Source organism: Rhododendron vialii, chromosome 4a, assembly GCF_030253575.1.
Source record: "Rhododendron vialii isolate Sample 1 chromosome 4a, ASM3025357v1".
NCBI lineage: Eukaryota > Viridiplantae > Streptophyta > Magnoliopsida > Ericales > Ericaceae > Rhododendron > Rhododendron vialii.
In genome coordinates, this window is record NC_080560.1 from 36949347 (window position 1) to 36968768 (window position 19422).

The window sequence follows — 19422 nt, forward strand, 5'->3', positions numbered from 1 at the left end:
CAATTAAATTACAATAATGAATTTTTTTGTGTATATAGTAAATAACTAAATACCTTGGTTCCAGCTTCAAACGTGTTGCCTTGTATCCTCTTTGGCGCAAGTTCAATGCATAGTAGCTCCCAATGCCTAGATTTAAAATTAATTTTTGACAAATAAACGCTCAAATAAAGTGCTAGGATGAGATTTCTAGCTAAGCCACTTTGTGTGGGCTACACTTAGCATACCGCTAAACCAAGCAGAGAGGTTTGTTTATGTCGCAAATAACATTTATGACCATTCATAATCAAGGCTCCTTTTTTGGGTTCGAAATTTGGGGGGCCAAGGTGGCGTCCTCTTGAGTCTTGCCTTAAGGTTGGCCCTGTCGGGGATAAAGGGTTAGGTTCACATCTTTGTATGCTTGGACCAAGGGGCAATGTTGTCTTTCAGCAAGAGGCCCAAGGACACTATTACAAATACATAGTCCACCGTTTCGGCCTTTTGGGGTTGGGGGTATCTGTTGGTTTATCTCCGATTTTGGGCCGATTCACAGACCATTGGGCATTTGCAAAGTAAAGAGTCGTAGGCCCATGGGCATCCAATTCTAATAAGGTCGCATGAGCTTATCAAATAGGGCCTCAACAGCCCAGATCGTATGCTAAGGTCCCTAAGCAATCACTTAGTGCAAATCCCTATGTTTACCATTTTAATGCAAGTTGTTTTCCTTTCTCGCACTTGTTAGTTTAATCTTTCAGGTTTGGTGCGTACTTCCGAGACGTCGGATTGTGTTTTCGACGGCTCGGATCTCATCTCGGCAACCAACGATCGAGAGCCGTTCATTGCCGAGATAAGATCCGAGCCGTCGGAAGCATGATCCGACGGCTTGGAGGTGCGCAGCACACACCACTGTACAACACCATCCCCCAATTGACTTAGCTGAGGCAACCAAGAACCAGTAGGTGACTTTCTCCTCGAGTTACACACACATCGCTTGAAAGAAGTTTTGTATCGGGGCACAATTCATGTTCAAACTTAGACCGATTTGTTTCTAGCACACCCGCATATTGCCTAAACCGCTATGCGAAGTTCATGCCAATTATGATATGTAGTGCTTTTCTCTTACTTCTCAAGAAAAAGGGCAACAAAGCCGTGATCATTCTGCATGTTCATAGTAGAGTTAAACTCGGTAGAAAATCGAAAGTCTTAGATGAGCAAATCCCTAATTGTGCACGAGACTTGAAAACGCCTGGAGAACTATAAGCAAACGAAAGCATTGTGATTCAGCTCTTTTCGCCTGGAGAACTATAAGCAAATGATGTTGGGAAAATATTCAGCAAAAGGCAAAAATTCAAGAACAATTTCATTGATAACAATCACAATTACAAGATTGAATCAAGTTACAAAATACAATAACAGTGGACAGAAAATAAAGACGAGACACAAACAGATTTCGTAGGATTAAACCGAGTCATGTGTAATACCACAGTCTCCTTAAGAAAGATTCGCCGCCTATCGTGGGTGTTGTAGGTTGCGTCGGCAACTTCTTCCCAGGTTGGCTCGGTTAAACCGCAAGTCGTCGGAACACCACTGTCGACCGCCTTGGCGAACTGACTACCGCCTGTCTCTCTCTCTCTCAAAATGTATATCAAAATATGCTGGAAGGTTGTGAATTTGCTTTTCTCTTCTCCAAAACCGTGAGCCTCCTTTTATAGAGTGAAGAAGGCAAAAGAGGTGTAATGCAGCCATTAACATGCTAATGAATTTTGCCAATGAATAGGGAGGTTACAGAAATCAATACTCCATCATGGTGAGGGTTACGGGAGTTACAGAATACCACACATCAATACGTTTATTGATTGTGGAGCGTTAAGATTCAACGAGCCCGGAATGCGCACGGTTGCCTCGAGAGACCCTCCGGTTTGCCCCGATTTCATTCATCTGAAATTCTATAAATTTCCAACAAACGAAAGCATTGTGATTCGGCTCTTTTCGCGCAAAGTCATTAATAGTTCAGGCCTATGCTATGCCCATGGGGGGACTCTTCAATGCATCTACAAACGTACCAATTGCCCAAAAAAAGAGGCGTTTCGAAGCTTCCACTGGAGTTTCAACTATCCAATTTCTTTCACAAAAATAATGATTCAGGTCTTTATCATGATATTCTACAAGCCTACTAGCAGCCACAATGATATCTCTGATCCGATCCATTCATTACTCTCTCCGTCTAACAGTTTTTACTTAGTACATTATGTAAAATGTCGTGTATTTTTTAGACAAAAAACTATATGGTGCTTCTGCCTGAAACTGCTTAGGAGTTGATATGACTTCGCTGACTCCTCACTGATCAACAAGAGTATCATTAATTCCACTACCACTACACTTTGTTGCAATAATCAGAGTGTTGTTTAGATTGGACGAGTTTCACTCGGCGGCGTTCGCCTTCTCTCGGTTTCCTCATCCGACTAGACCGAAGACATCTTTACGAAAGTTCTTCTACGTACCTGTGGACATTTTCATGATTCGGTGTACAAACTCAAGTTGTACTACCTCTTTGAGTTTGAGGGGAGATGTTAAAACATTGCAATCAAATAATATCGTAATTGTAATCATATTAATTATAGTACGAATCATATGATTCTGATAAAATTATACATTTTGCATGATAATGATATCATTGTAATTGATTTTGATGTAATTTAATTAGGTAATAATTTTGCCTTCCATTGTTAGGGTTCCCTCTTCTCGTATAAATATTGTGACAACCCTGATTTTTAGTAAGTAAAAATTTTGTTAAAAATTTGAATTTTATTTTAATACTTAGATTCGCTTCCAAAAATTCCTTTTGTATTTCTCATAATCCGTCATAATTGGATTTTAGTCTTTTAAAATTATATTTCTTGGCTAGAGATTTTACTTGGCAAGTATAGTTAGATTCTAACCAATTAGTTAGAAGAACCTAACTACCAATTCACTTAGTTATATATGTTCTCCTAACCTTAGATGAGCCTTTTAAACCTTCTTGAACCTTATGAGCCCTCCAAACCCTAGTGGAACCCTTTGGACCTTTAACCTTTACCCATTGGACGATAAAAGTTAGAGAAATTTTTATCCATTGGACAATAGGTCTTTCATCCAAGATCTTTTGATAGATTTGTTAAGTACAAGGATATAGTTATATATAGGGATATATACACATCCTAAAAGGACATATAAGTATTATTTAAGTAGATATTACTTCACCCTTTTATCCATTGATCAATAACCGCTAGAAAAATTATTACCTATTGGATAATAGAATTAGTAAGTACTAGGGTTTATTTAATAATCATTTCCTAAATTTTCCATGTGATGATATATTTGTATAAATATATGTGTATGTACTTTATAATATACCCTAGATTTTCCTAAGATACTCTAAGTACATAATCTAGTATTATAATGAAACATGTGCCAATTTGGACTATTTTAATGGAGAATTTTGATCTTGTAATTTTTTATTAGATACTTGAAAATCTTACTAGATTTCATAGTACTATTATATATATACTTGGACTTATATATTTATATGTATACTTATTTTATTACAAAGTACACATGTGTTTAATTGAATAGTTTATTAGGAAAATCTTGAATTTGAAATCCCATTAGATCACATAGTACTTTAAGTACATTTTATATACATGTTTATTTGTACATAGGAGTGTGTGTGTGTGTGTGTGTGTGTCTATATATATATATATATATATATATGTACTAGAGAGAGAGAGAGAGAGAGAGAGAGAGAGAGAGAGAGGAAGAAATTTGGTGTGTACCTTGCCTTGATTTCTTCCATTGTACTTTGACTTGCTTGCAATCTATGGTTATATATTTTTCCAAACAAAATCTAACCTTCATTGTCCTTATATGTACAATTGCCAATATAAAACCTTTTACCATCCTCCTTTCCTCCACCAATCTTTCCAAAATCAAATCCAAAGTACCAAATCTGGACATGCAAGCTTAGAACTAGGTAGAAAAGTGCAAGCAAATCTTGATCTTTCAATCAAAGCATGACAAGTTGAATAAAAAAATGAGAGAGAGAGAGAGAGAGAGAGAGAGAGAGAGAGAGAGAGAGAGAGAGAGAGAGAGAGAGAGAGAGAGAGAGAGGGAGCCTTGGCCTATAAATAGCAAGCCATTCCAAACTTAAACTCACACCTTCACTCCTTTGCTCTCACTTCTCTCTAGAAACCATTTTCGTTTTCCAAACAGCCTACTGCCCTTCGTAAATCCTCATTTTTCTTCTGCTTAAAGTAGTTCTTAGAACTAACTTCCTTCGGGAAAGTTGTAGAGCACTTTGAGACCTTCAAGTTAGACCCAAGAACCACCCTAATCGGTCAAGAAATAACAAAGATACTGACATACGAAGTTCAGTAAAAATCTCAGATTTTCAGTTCCAGACAGCATACTGTCTCTTCCTTTATCACCATTTTCCTCCTACCTAAAGTAGTTTCTAGAATCAACTTCCTTCACAAAAGTTGTAGAGCGCTTCTAGAGCTTCGATTTCAATCCAAGAACGATCATATTCGGCTAAAGATTGACCGAGTTACTGCCATCCAAAGTTTGATCCAAATTTGCGAGTTTCATCACCCGTAGAATTTTTCAACTAGCTTATTCGGCCCCGACTAGTTTCAGATCAAGGTAGATTAATTTCTACTTATTCTCCCTAGTATAACTTTAGTTATTTTTGCTTATGATAAGGCAAGTTAATGTATTAGAAATAGTTAGCAAGCTCGTTTTACTAAAATCTTGAAATGAAATTACGATATTGTAGAATCATCTTATCTCCTATCTCTAAGTATATGTAGAACCCCTTGTCCCCTAACTGTAACACCCGTCCCAGGATATTTAGGGTTTCGATTTAATTTTGAGGTTTGGGGTTTAATTTGTATTTGTTGGATTCTATGAGGGGCTTTGGTGTGATTTACATGGAGAATTGTTATTGGTTTGGAGTATAAGTTGAGAGGAGAGGTGACCACATGGGATTTCTTCCTAAGTGACTAAATAGTCATCAGGAGGATATTTCCTCATTCTGCCGACAGAGAGAGAGAGAGAGAGGGGGAGAGAAAGGGAGGAGGAGGTCTCGGCTAAGGGGAGGGAGGAAGGAGAGGTCCGTTTTCGACGATCCAACTCGGTGACAAGTAAGTTCTTGTACTCTAGAAGTGTAATCTATGTTTAATTTTATATTTGTGTGGTTAGATTCTCAATGGATTGAGTTTTGGAAGGAAATTGACAAAGTTCTTGGTTTTGGGTCAAATTTCGTGGGTTCTGGTAATCTGCCTTTTGGGGGCCTTTCTGTTAGGAATCAATTTTTGATGTCTTCATAACTGTAAAAGTACGTTTCAATACGAAGATTTCGGTACCAAGATCATGCAAAACCAATAATCACACAATTAGTTATGAATTTTTGAATACTGGCTGTTTGCTGGATGTGCGATTTTGTGCGTGGCTGTCTTCTTTTAACTTCCTGGGCATGATGAACATTTTGGGTGGCTTTGGGTCTTTTACAGGAGCTGCATATTTAAGTTAAGAAGAGATTGGCGTTGGAATCAAGTAATTTGGTTAAGTATACAATTTTTGGTGAATTTCTAAGGCTGGGTTGGGTGATAGGTGCGAAAATGGTTGCGAAACTGTTTTCTTTGGATTGTTGGGTTAATTTCCTCTCGTTTCTGAACCTGGGATTTTAACTGAGCGTAGGGCTTGTAGTGGTGCAACTTTGGGTGTTGGTTTCAATATTTTTGGGTTTAAGATGAAAGAGTTATGATTTTTCAATCAATTTTACTTATTCCCGCGTAGAATCTGGCAGCAGCGACAGACTTTGGTATAATGGCCATAACTCCTAGCTCGGGACTCAAAATGACACACCGTTTGTTTTGTCAGAAACTAGACACATAGAGCTTTCCAACGATACATCCCATGCATCATGGGTATGTCCGAGCGATAACAGATTTGCATCTAAAGTTGACCTAAATTCTGCCTTTGCACCAGTTTTTACTGTTTTGTTGCGTTGGGCTGTTTGGTTGAGATTGTACACTTATGGGTCTTTATATTTGATATATTTGGGTGTGTTGGAGTACCTTGGAGTATGGAAAGATGTGTGAGGTCTCCCGGGTACGTGGGTACTCCCGGACACCTCTAGAGATTTTGGTGACTTTGTGTAGTGTTTGCCCCATTAGCTAATGTAGAAGGCATGTTATGATTTGTTAGTCTAGCATTTGGTTTAACATTCCTGGATGTTTATATGCTAATATGGGTTAACTTGTGGCTAGGTAACGAGCCGGTCTTTTAGGAGGTGCCGAAACCGTAAGTTTGGCATACTCCAGTCGAATGAAAGGTGAGTGTGTCTGATATGGTTCTTCTCAATAAGATATTGCCATGGTGGTATGTATGTATCTTGCTAATGGTGTTTTAGCTTTCAATATGATTATTGATATGTAAATAATGCAGTGGAGGTGATTATATATCAATGATATCATGCTAATCGAGGTTTAGCTATTGATATGGATATATGTGGTGGAAATTTGTATACCATGCTATATGTTGTTTTAGCTAATGGTATGCATGCTTGTTGTATGTTGATTGTACCCGCGAAAGGATTGTGGAGTGAGTCACACCATATCGTGGGCCGTGCCGTCTAATTAACGGTGAATGGGAGTGTGGTGTGCGGGACACAATTCCTTGGGTACATGGGATGTGGCAGACGTGCCACTGTATGTTGGTGTTTATACATGTGGTTATACGATTGAGTACTTATGTTGAGTTTCGTGTGATTTACATTCATGCCGTTATTGTTATGTGGTTGTTTATTGAATAATATTGCTATGTTTGGCAGATGTGATGGTTATAACTAATGTACTCATATGGGTATTGCAGTTATGTTGGTGGTGAATATTCTTATTGATATTCTTTTGGGTATTGTGACATTTTATTGAGCATTTCTATATCTCACACACTCTGGCTTTCCTTTTTGGACTGCCAGGTAGCAGGTGGCTTAGAGTGGGTCCACTACTGGTCAACGCTTTGGAGAGTGCTGAGACTAGTCTCGGGTGATGTCGTTGGTTAGATTGTTGTGTAGCTGATTCGTCTAGAAGTTAACCTAAATGTTTGTAATTAATTGGAGCGAGGGATATTTATTATAACTTGTGAGTTGAGGTTTTTGGGCGTTGAATTGGTTGTATTTTAAGTAAGAAGTCTTCCGCTAATTTGTATTCTGATTGGTTGTAGAGTGTGGTGTGGTCTATTGTGTGGAATTTCACGTGGCCGCGCTGACTCGGGCCCACTCTGGGTGCCGTTTGCGGGGCGGGGCGTGACAGGTTGGTATCAGAGCTAGTACGTTCTAGTCTCTGTGTTGAGAGTCGATTGGGAATTTTGGTAGTGGACCATAGGTTGTTGTTACTGTCGAGAAGGAGTTAGTGGGTGGCTATCGTGGGAGTATTTAATACATAGCACTATGTTTGTTGTTGGTGGTTTGAGTTGTTAAAGCAGGTTATTGATATGGCTCAGTTCATGGAGCAGCAAATGGTAATTCTCCCATGGCAGATTGTGCTGGCACTGACGGTGTCTTATGTGGGCCGTGTTTTGTGTGTTAGAAGTAAAGGGATTGGAGGGTTCATGACGTTATGGAGAGTATGTGCTTATGCATGTCAAGGAACTCAGACTTTGTCGGATATGGTTATGAGGTATTTTCAATATTGAATTACGTTGGGTGTAAGTAACAGTAGATGTTGTGTTAAACTTATTTACTGTATTATCAATGCATAATATGCACTTGGTTGTATTGTTATGTAGTATGTCAATCTTGCTATATCGTAAGTTATCGTAAGTTGGCGGTGGGAAGATTCTTAAGAGTTTGAGAGGTACGCGCTAGAGATGGTTCATTTTGAATTTGGAAGGTTAGTGTCAAAGTTGTGGATTTTGTGGTGAATTTTGAAAGATATTAAAAAAAAAAGGGGTGTGTGTGTGTGTGTGTGTATGGCAGTAGCATGGCTTCATTGGTGTGTGATTGGGTACGTGTATGATTTGTGCATGTTAAGAGGATGATACTCACATAGAGATATATGTATTGCTAGAAGTTTAAAATGATTGTTATCCGTTCATGGTGTGGAAAGTGTTAAATGTGTAAAAACTGAAAACTTTTGGAATGTGTTAAACGTGTGTAGAGAATGTTAAACTTTCTAAATGAAGTGGATAACTTGAGTATGTACACATCTAGTGTGGTAATATTCTGGGCATAACGCCTAAAGAAATGTTAAGGCGGTATGAATACTTCTGTTTAGTTGAAAAGATCAAATACGGTGGAAGTTAAAAATCTTACAGATAGTGGTTTCGTGTTGCGTTGAGCTTGGTGTATTTGGTTATAACGATTACTTATGAAAAATTTGAATAAGTAGTGAGTATGTATCTATATACTACTTGCATCTGGTTGTGTATGTGTACATGGCTAGTATGGTATTATGGATGTGATATGTGGTATATCGTTGAAAAGTTAAAAGCACGTACGGAAGGGTTTTGTATTCTTTGGAAAATGTTAGAAACTACATTTGATAGTCATAGAAAATAAATTCATATTTGGTGTTGGAAATGACCGAAATGAATGTATATGTATATGTGAAACATAATGGTTTAGTGTTACGTGAAGATGGTTTTATTGGTTCTATATGAACTAGTATGTGGTTGTGGTTATCTTTGGGGAGATAAGTGTTGGTGAGTATTTCTATGTCTTATTTCATGTACAGATGAGTTGGAAAACTTTAGTGAGTTAGTTGTCGAATGTAGCGATAAGGAATGAGATGAGAAAATTGGGGTATTAGTTGTTGGAGGTGGAGTAGGTAAGGGTGATAGTGTGTTTAATGGTTGAATTTGTGAGTTGAGAATCGCATGTTGGGCGAAAGAGATCAAACAGAAGGGGAAATCAGCTACAAATGGTAACTGTGAATGTCGGGATGCTACAAGGGTGAGCTATGGTTGGGATTGTTCGGTTAACAAGTTGAAATGATACAAGTCTGGGGAAATACAAATCAGGTCGGGATTGAGTTGTGTTGGGAGAATGGGCAATGCCTATAAGCAGTTGCAGTGGTCAGATGGGAAATGGGATAACTTCGCAGAAGTGAAACTGGAGCAGAGTGTTGGTGTTATTGAAAACCATTCTGAGAGAATGGAACAGGTATAACTTTATTGTTGTTTGATTTGATAACATGTTCATGCATTATGGCTTCGTGTCTAAGTCAGTCCAGTCGACTGGAGTGTCAGTGGTGTTGTGAGGAAATAAACAATGTGTCTATTAAATCACGACATGTCTTGCATATTGTCATATTCGCATGCCATCAATGATATATATGTTGTGGACTAACCTTGTTTTGAAGGGACATGTTACAACAGAACTGAGTTTGGATTTCTGGAACAGAATTCGGGAGTGGCACTGGGTTGACAATGAGACGTGGAACAGTGTTGAAATTTTGGTTGTGATGGAATGATGGAAAGGGCGTTGGGGTTTATGAGGAAATGCATAGAGGAAGTAGATTAAGTGAAGCATAGGTGATTGTTACGGTCAGATGTGAAATTTTAAGTGATAGTTGAGATACGATGGTAGTAAGTTTTGTGATGAGTTGAAGGTTAGGAAGATTAGGTGGGTTGTTGATTCGTGTTAGTATGTGTTGGGATGGATCGTGTACTAGTATATACAAATTTCTTGAGGTGTTGTTTGTGTGTGATGGATGTGTTTGTTTGGTGTACCTAAGTGATAAAATGGTTTATGGACCATGATCATATAATATACATATAATATTGTTTGAAGATCGATGTTTGTTGGTGTATCAAGTAGTGTGATTATGCTAATTGATAGTATGAGGTTAAAACTTAGTTTTCCTGAAAGGTCATACTCATGTTTTGAGAGTGTGTGGTGGTATGGGAGTCATGAGAGTTTATTAAGTTGGTGCTGATGTTGAGATTGCGTTATATTGATTTTAACGAGAGTTTGGGAGTTTTGGTTGGAATTTACCCTATTAAAGGATAAGCTTATAAATTTCCTACGGTGGAATTGTGTGAAATGATGAAAGTGGTTTTGGCATGTAGGTGTGTTGGGTACCGTGTTGTGTGTTAGTTGTTGTTGAGAGAAGTGATTGATAGGGCTGGTGCGAAGTATGAATTGTCCTTGCTAAGGAAGTTACTGGTGTTGGGATATGTGGAGCTTTGACAAGAGTTGGAGATTTGTTTTTGGTGGTGTTATTGAGTTTGAGGTTGGGTGTTGTGTGGTTGCTGAGTAATTTTGAGTGTATGCATGTTTGAGATTATTTTCTTTGAGGTGAGATTTCGGTAGAGGTTGGATTTATTCTTTTTGAAGTTTGGTTTTTGTTTACATGTGGATGAGTTGTGTAAGTTGGTGAAGGTGTTTGTTTTGGGGATGGTGTTGGTAACCTTGTGAGGTTGGTTTTTTGTTGACTTTGTGGCGGGTATTATTTCGGGGACGAAATATTCCAAGTGGGGGAGAGTTGTAACACCCGTCCCAGGATATTTAGGGTTTCGATTTAATTTTGAGGTTTGGGGTTTAATTTGTATTTGTTGGATTCTATGAGGGGCTTTGGTGTGATTTACATGGAGAATTGTTATTGGTTTGGAGTATAAGTTGAGAGGAGAGGTGACCACATGGGATTTCTTCCTAAGTGACTAAATAGTCATCAGGAGGATATTTCCTCATTCTGCCGACAGAGAGAGAGAGAGAGAGGGGGAGAGAAAGGGAGGAGGAGGTCTCGGCTAAGGGGAGGGAGGAAGGAGAGGTCCGTTTTCGACGATCCAACTCGGTGACAAGTAAGTTCTTGTACTCTAGAAGTGTAATCTATGTTTAATTTTATATTTGTGTGGTTAGATTCTCAATGGATTGAGTTTTGGAAGGAAATTGACAAAGTTCTTGGTTTTGGGTCAAATTTCGTGGGTTCTGGTAATCTGCCTTTTGGGGGCCTTTCTGTTAGGAATCAATTTTTGATGTCTTCATAACTGTAAAAGTACGTTTCAATACGAAGATTTCGGTACCAAGATCATGCAAAACCAATAATCACACAATTAGTTATGAATTTTTGAATACTGGCTGTTTGCTGGATGTGCGATTTTGTGCGTGGCTGTCTTCTTTTAACTTCCTGGGCATGATGAACATTTTGGGTGGCTTTGGGTCTTTTACAGGAGCTGCATATTTAAGTTAAGAAGAGATTGGCGTTGGAATCAAGTAATTTGGTTAAGTATACAATTTTTGGTGAATTTCTAAGGCTGGGTTGGGTGATAGGTGCGAAAATGGTTGCGAAACTGTTTTCTTTGGATTGTTGGGTTAATTTCCTCTCGTTTCTGAACCTGGGATTTTAACTGAGCGTAGGGCTTGTAGTGGTGCAACTTTGGGTGTTGGTTTCAATATTTTTGGGTTTAAGATGAAAGAGTTATGATTTTTCAATCAATTTTACTTATTCCCGCGTAGAATCTGGCAGCAGCGACAGACTTTGGTATAATGGCCATAACTCCTAGCTCGGGACTCAAAATGACACACCGTTTGTTTTGTCAGAAACTAGACACATAGAGCTTTCCAACGATACATCCCATGCATCATGGGTATGTCCGAGCGATAACAGATTTGCATCTAAAGTTGACCTAAATTCTGCCTTTGCACCAGTTTTTACTGTTTTGTTGCGTTGGGCTGTTTGGTTGAGATTGTACACTTATGGGTCTTTATATTTGATATATTTGGGTGTGTTGGAGTACCTTGGAGTATGGAAAGATGTGTGAGGTCTCCCGGGTACGTGGGTACTCCCGGACACCTCTAGAGATTTTGGTGACTTTGTGTAGTGTTTGCCCCATTAGCTAATGTAGAAGGCATGTTATGATTTGTTAGTCTAGCATTTGGTTTAACATTCCTGGATGTTTATATGCTAATATGGGTTAACTTGTGGCTAGGTAACGAGCCGGTCTTTTAGGAGGTGCCGAAACCGTAAGTTTGGCATACTCCAGTCGAATGAAAGGTGAGTGTGTCTGATATGGTTCTTCTCAATAAGATATTGCCATGGTGGTATGTATGTATCTTGCTAATGGTGTTTTAGCTTTCAATATGATTATTGATATGTAAATAATGCAGTGGAGGTGATTATATATCAATGATATCATGCTAATCGAGGTTTAGCTATTGATATGGATATATGTGGTGGAAATTTGTATACCATGCTATATGTTGTTTTAGCTAATGGTATGCATGCTTGTTGTATGTTGATTGTACCCGCGAAAGGATTGTGGAGTGAGTCACACCATATCGTGGGCCGTGCCGTCTAATTAACGGTGAATGGGAGTGTGGTGTGCGGGACACAATTCCTTGGGTACATGGGATGTGGCAGACGTGCCACTGTATGTTGGTGTTTATACATGTGGTTATACGATTGAGTACTTATGTTGAGTTTCGTGTGATTTACATTCATGCCGTTATTGTTATGTGGTTGTTTATTGAATAATATTGCTATGTTTGGCAGATGTGATGGTTATAACTAATGTACTCATATGGGTATTGCAGTTATGTTGGTGGTGAATATTCTTATTGATATTCTTTTGGGTATTGTGACATTTTATTGAGCATTTCTATATCTCACACACTCTGGCTTTCCTTTTTGGACTGCCAGGTAGCAGGTGGCTTAGAGTGGGTCCACTACTGGTCAACGCTTTGGAGAGTGCTGAGACTAGTCTCGGGTGATGTCGTTGGTTAGATTGTTGTGTAGCTGATTCGTCTAGAAGTTAACCTAAATGTTTGTAATTAATTGGAGCGAGGGATATTTATTATAACTTGTGAGTTGAGGTTTTTGGGCGTTGAATTGGTTGTATTTTAAGTAAGAAGTCTTCCGCTAATTTGTATTCTGATTGGTTGTAGAGTGTGGTGTGGTCTATTGTGTGGAATTTCACGTGGCCGCGCTGACTCGGGCCCACTCTGGGTGCCGTTTGCGGGGCGGGGCGTGACACTAACTCTACGTATAAGAACCGTATATTAGAAAGTAGAATGTTCTTACTCTTTAGTTCAAAGTATAACATGGAATATGTCTAAGTACTCTTTAGTTCAAAGTATAACATGGAATATGTCTAAGTAGATAAGGTTATCTATCTTTGTGTTTGCAACGACTTATTTTCGCTAAAGAAATTATGAACATGATGAATAATCGATTGTTACTCTATTAAACATATGTTGTTTAGAACTCTCCACAAAGGAAGAAAGTACAGATTTTTAAAAATTGGAATATTATCGCTTGACCGGAAGTATTCGTATTTTGATTTTTAAAATGGTTAGGAACATGCATACATGAATTACTTGTATTACTTGTGGTATAATATTGACTTGGATGATCTTGCTAGTTATGTTTCAAGATTCCAATGAATGATTTATGTATACTTATGTGAAAAATCCTACCGTGGAGTCCATGTATGAAAACGAGACACGAAAATCGAGAAAGTAGAAACATGACACCTAGGGTATGGTTAACGAAAATGTGTGTTTTGACTTGGATAAAATATTTTTGAAACTACATAATGGCCAATGGGAACCCGGAGCGGCGGAACCATTGTGGGATACTCGGAAAGGCGGAACCGAGGGTTTTCAATTGTGGATTGGTTATCCGTGAAGAGGAGCCAATGCCAAATTCAATGATTTTCTGTGCCCATGGGAACCCAGAGCAGCGGAACCATTTTGAGGTTGTGTGCGTTCCCATGGAAATCCGGAGCGGCGGAACCGAGGTGTGTGGCTTGGTTATTCGTGGAGAGGAGCCAATGCAAATTTTGTGTGCCAATGGGAACCCAGAGCGGCGGAACCATTTTGCGGAAACTCGGAAACACGGAGCGGCAAAACCGAGTTTGGGTGTGTAAAAACGGTTTTGGAAATGATGATTTGGTTTATGAGAAACGAAAAAATGGTGACACGGTCTACGATGAGTCGCGTAGAAGAAACTCAAAAAAATCATGGACGCAAACAATAGTTGATTAGCGAATATGGATGTGTCATTGTGAACTGTTTTATTAAATATGCCTGTATTATGTGGAAATCGTTAGTATTATGATCTACTGCTTATAAGTTAAGGGTTAGTGGGTATGGGTTATTCTATTGAGCTTTTGTAGCTCATGGTGTTACCTTTGGTGCCCCTGACATATTATATCGGTAGCGACGCTGGTATAATGTGTCAGATTTTGTAGATGAACAAGGTGAATTGTACACCTTGGAGGCTTTTGGAGCCGAAGAGCTGGCTAAGATGGAAGAACAGGCGGAGCTGTAGTTAGAAACCTTAGTTTCCCTTCCCTTGTGTAATGAAAGTACTCTTACGGAGGTTGTGATGTAATAAAGAGCCAGACTCTATTTTGAAGTTACAATAAAATTGTCTATTTAACGTACCCGAAAATTGGGGGCGTTACAAATATATAGATGAACCATTGTATAGTTTGATCATTAAATGGCCAATACACAATTCTCCGGTCATTCTTTTGTTTAATTCCAATAGTTGCAATTCAGTGGTTATTTTCCGTTTTTCTTCAGGCCTGGTGTTTTTGTGTAGTTGGCATCTTGACAATTATACTTGTGTGTGTTTTTTCTTGTTATATATAGTTATGTTATTTTCAAAAAATCGAGAGCTGAAGGGTACGTTAAGATTTCGAGATCATCAGTACTAGGAGAGTCTTTGTTCACTGTTCGAAAGTCTCTCAAAGCATTTCTTTTTCTACCGTATTGGTTTTATATTTTTATTTATCTTCGTGATATATAGAATTTTTTTTTCGATAAAACATGAATTCCCTTGGTGTCATTACGTATTTGTAGTGGGCCAAAATATCCGAAGGATCATAGGGGTCGTAAGGGTGGAAACGTTATGGATCCATCTTTCAGTTGTCTCAGTTCATCTGTAAGTCGAGACACTTCGTGACGCGTCACCTCAAGTTTTTTCCTGAAGGATAAGCAGATCCTGGGTAACTAGACAAGCTTCAGGGGGTTTCCCCAGTGTTTAGGAAAGCGTTATGTTCGGTAGTCATCCATGTCGTTCGGTATAATCATTCCTGTCAATGGATTAATCTTTGTTCGGCAAAGAGTCCCTTGTTCGGTGGCCTGCCATGTTGTCTTTTACGTTTGGAGACCATTGTTGTGGAACCTTTTAGAAGCTTCTGATGATATGTGGGTTGTCTTCTCTAATAACCGAAGTGACATCTCTGCTTGAAGTGACATGCCTGACATTGACTAATGCGGCTCTGCAATCCCTGAGAAGCGGCGTTCATTAAACGACTTTGACACGTGACAAACTTGTGGATTTGTTTGTACAATCCCGAAGACTTTAACAAATTAATCCAGTTAAGAAGTGATCAAAAGGTTACATAAGAACTAAGGCCTGCTTGAAAACTAGAAAGCAAAGATTAGAACCTAGTTAGGATTTGACTCAACCTTGCTTCAAATTGAATACCAATATTATCATTAGCCATTCTCTTCATCAGAAGACACAAGCATAAAATCATGTCTCACCTGCTCAATCAAATTTTAAGAGCATGGCCTCAAGTCTCAACAATATTTTCTATCAATTTTGACACCGGAGTTGGGTACCATTACAACAGACGTAAGATAGAACAGTCTGATAACCTAAACTTAGAATAGTCTCATAACTCTATTGTTTGACATTCACACTGTAATACCCCGTATGACTCACGAATGAAGAAAACAAAGAAGAAAAAACACCAACCAGTTTCCTTTAATAAACTCAGAAGTCAACACAATATGCAGAAGCAGCAGCACTAAAACTAAGGTAGACGAGTAACAAAGCGTATGCTAGTGAAGGAGATCTTGAGATCGACGATAAATGGAGAAAGAGGGACAGGGGTTTCATAAAAAATGCAGAAAAATCTATATGTTACATGTCCAGACCCTAAATCCATGGAGAACACACCAAAAATCGTAGGTATAACAAAAACCCACGCATCATTGTATTCGAAAATCAACAAAAAACACATCACACAACAGGATATCAGTTCGTCGAACCTCATACGTGAGTTAATCGAGGCTAAAATAGGTTGCACTCACCAAATCGCCACTACTCTCGAAACAAAACCAGAAATGGTGGGTGGCAGAAATGAGAAGCTGCGGGTGAGAGATGGGGGATAAGGAAGGGTGAAGTCGTCCAGTTTAATTCAAAGGGGATTGGGGGGGATAAATTATGGGGACCTCAAACCCTAGTCGAAAATTATTCCACCGGATTCCCCCTTCTCCGGTATTACTGAAGAAGTAGTGCAAATGAAAACCCCTTCTTTTGTGGTTGCCAAACGGGGTAAGAGGTGGGTTCCAGGTCTTATGAAGGGGTAAAAAATAAGACCTCCCCCTATGGACGCATCCAAACGGGGCCTAAGAAACCTCATTTATGAAAAAGACCTCCCCCTAGGATTTTTTTTCTTGAAAAAGATTCACTTTCTTTGAAACATAGTCAAAGACGGAAGGGATACTTAAATATCCATCCTCAGCCCATACCTGACTTGTGTTTCCATCCTGGTCATTTTAAACACTTATCTTTTCATTCCTACTTTAAATTAAACCCAAAATTATATATATATATATATATATATACACACACACACACACACACACATACAGTCAGTCTCAAATGAGGGAGTTCTTATTTTAGTTAAAATTCGGATCTCCTCATTTCTCCCATTTTCCGATCTAATTTCGATGATCCGAGCTGCTCAATGTGTTCAGAACGTGATTTTAAGGGTACCCGCGAGAAATCGGCAAAAAAAATGACCGGAAAGGGCTTCATCCGAGCAGTTTTTGTTTGAGCTGTTCAATAAAAAAACAAACAAAAACTGCTTGGATGAAGCCCTTCCCGGTCATTTTTTTTGTCGATTTCTCGCGGGTACCCTTAAAATCACGTTCTGAACATATTGAGCGGCTCGGATCATCGAAATTCAATCGGGAAAGAGAGGTCCGCATTTTATTAAAATAAGGTGGTCCTTACGGGAGACGGACTGTATACATACATACATACACACACACACACACTATTATATTTACTACTATTATATAGTAATGAATTTTGGGATGGAATGTTAAGTCTTCAAGTCCCAACAGAAAAGATGATGGTAGATCTTGTAGTCGTTCACCACTGTTCTATTTAAATTGAGATTCTAGCTCAATTTCCACACCAAATTTATTTTGGTGTGGAGAACAACGTACCACGTATGTATTACGGTCTGTAACTAATATTAGAAAGCTCACACGAGCAGAAAATGTGAACATTCTACATGTTCATTGTAGAGGAGAAGCTTTTATATGAAACGGGGATAGGAGGAGTGGTGGTGTCCCTCTTTGATCCGTCTTCAATTTTCCGGCCATTTTAATTTTGCGATGAGTTCTATATGTATTGTGCTCGGGAAATGGCTGAAAAATTGAAACAGACCGGAGGGGGACACCACCTATCCCCGTTAATTTCATATAAAAGTTTCTCTATTGAAGAGTACTCAAACTGGTAGAAAATTGAAAGTCATAAATAAGCAAATCCCTAATTGTGAAAAATAGAAAATTCTACATTTTGTTTTGTTCAAATTTGGAAATCCTGTAGTATTGCAGCCCGCACTACAGGGACTATAAGGCGTCTGATCCGGTTGTCCATTTTGACACTAATGAAATCCGAGCTCTTATTTATCCAAGCCGTTCATTGCTTGAATTAAAATTCGAGCTGTCTATTGTCGAAATGAATAACTGAATCGGCCGCCCTATAGCCCTAGCCTATCCTACAAAATCCCCTCCAACCCCAATTAACAAATGGGGGAACTTCAATGCATCTACAAAGTACAAATGCCCAAAAAGGGGCATTTCAATGCTTCTTCACTGGAGTTTCAGCTATCCAGTTTCTTCCACAAATATAATGTTTCATCTTTATAATGATATTCCACAGGCCTACTAGTACTAACAACCACATCGATAGCTGATTTGATCTATTATAATTACTCTCTTCGTCTCATAATTTTAGTTTATAGCGTAAAATTTCCGTGCATAATTTTTAATTTTCGTCAACAATTTAAAAAATATTAATTAGTTCTTTACATTGGTGTGAAATTCAAAAAAAATATGCATGAAATTTGTTTATTTTTTTGTCTAAAAAAATGACCTGAATTTTAATTTTACCAAAAATCCTTACGTCTTTTCGAAATAACTCAACCAGAAAGAAGAGAAAGATAGAGGAGGTATAAATCTCCCTGGTTGAGCTTAGAGGAAGAACCAACGGCCAGGGCGAATCAGCCCACAAACGAAAGGGGGGAATCCCTAGCTAGAAAGATGAATTTTTTTTTTCTAAACGATCGATCGGACCGGAGAAGCCAGACAAAAAGATCTTGAGAAAAGGCCATGCAAGTGACTAAGTAAGATACTGAAAAATTCTCTCCGAAGTAAACCCTAGTTTTTCTCAATGCATGGGACAAGAACAACATAGCCATGGGGACTATTAGAGAAAAACAAACAACATTCTAATCTAGATAATCTACTTATAGTTCAACAAATTGATCGAACTTTTATAGAATCGTTCGAGATAATCTTCCTCGATGTACCCCTTCGAGATTTATAGAATCATTCGTTTGCCGAGCAAAAAAAAAAAAAAAATGATCGAACTTTTTCTTCAATCTAGCTCAAACACAACTTGTGATAATTCGTGAAGCTGAAATTATTATGAATAAAAACAAATAAACAAATATTAAACGACTTAAGGAAAATAAGAAACATTGTAATTAATTCAAAGCAAATGCTAACTCAACCAGGCTTTGGGATGTAATTAACTTCGTTACTTCGTTACTTCCTTACTTCTTTGAGTTCTTTCTTCCCAAAATTCCTTTCTTAGAAAGGATAAGTAAACCATATACCGAAATTAAAATCGATCAATATTGTGTAAGTATAGGTGCATATCATGTATAGCTGAGTGATCAGGGGTTGAAACCAAGACGAAGCTCCACATCGACTACTTCATTTCTCTCTTGATGATCGTCTCCATCGACCACGATTATCGGTCCAATTCTCAAGGTGAAATTCTCACCCGCGTAGCTTCCATGAGGACTAGAACACGCAGAATCGCGCCGAGAAACACTAGGGTAGTCTGGCGTCGGAAGATGCATCGGGTAATTTGACTGCCGCGGTCCATAACAATTGTCGCTTGAAAAGGGTATTGTAGAGTACTCACAGTTGTTGGCCATGTTGTTGTAGTCTGAACCATTTTTGGCCTTGTGGGATGGTGAAGAAGAGTACTGGTCATGATGGCTAGCAACCGTTTTAGCCTTGGCGGCCTTTCTTTTGCTGTGCATGTTCATGTGCCCTCCCAAGGCTTGAGCTTTGGTGAATCCCATCTTGCAATAGGTGCAATCGTATGTTCGGACTTTGGCAACTTTCTCCGGCTGATCCAT

The 19422-nt window shown here is 38.6% G+C and overlaps 1 protein-coding gene and 1 long non-coding RNA gene across 3 annotated transcripts; one reads left to right on the forward strand and one right to left on the reverse strand.

The window, feature by feature from the left end:
* Positions 1–4874: 4874 nt before the first annotated feature.
* LOC131324148 (uncharacterized) lies at positions 4875–12876 on the forward strand. Of its 2 annotated transcripts, XR_009199242.1 has the most exons (3): positions 4875–5153; positions 6282–6346; positions 11944–12876. It is a non-coding gene; the product is annotated as an uncharacterized LOC131324148 (long non-coding RNA). The 2 variants fall into 2 exon arrangements; XR_009199241.1 differs by lacking the exons at positions 4875–5153; positions 6282–6346 and adding an exon at positions 10180–10815.
* Positions 12877–18948: 6072 nt separating this feature from the next.
* LOC131323973 (transcriptional regulator SUPERMAN-like) lies at positions 18949–19422 on the reverse strand. The gene has a single exon (XM_058355805.1). It carries the CDS (start codon positions 19420–19422, stop codon positions 18949–18951), a length of 474 nt encoding a protein of 157 aa, XP_058211788.1.

Coding starts and splice junctions, on each gene's coding strand:
- LOC131323973 (XM_058355805.1), bottom strand. CDS start 19,422: ATGGATCAGCCGGAGAAAGTTGCCAAAGTCCGAACATACGATTGCACC.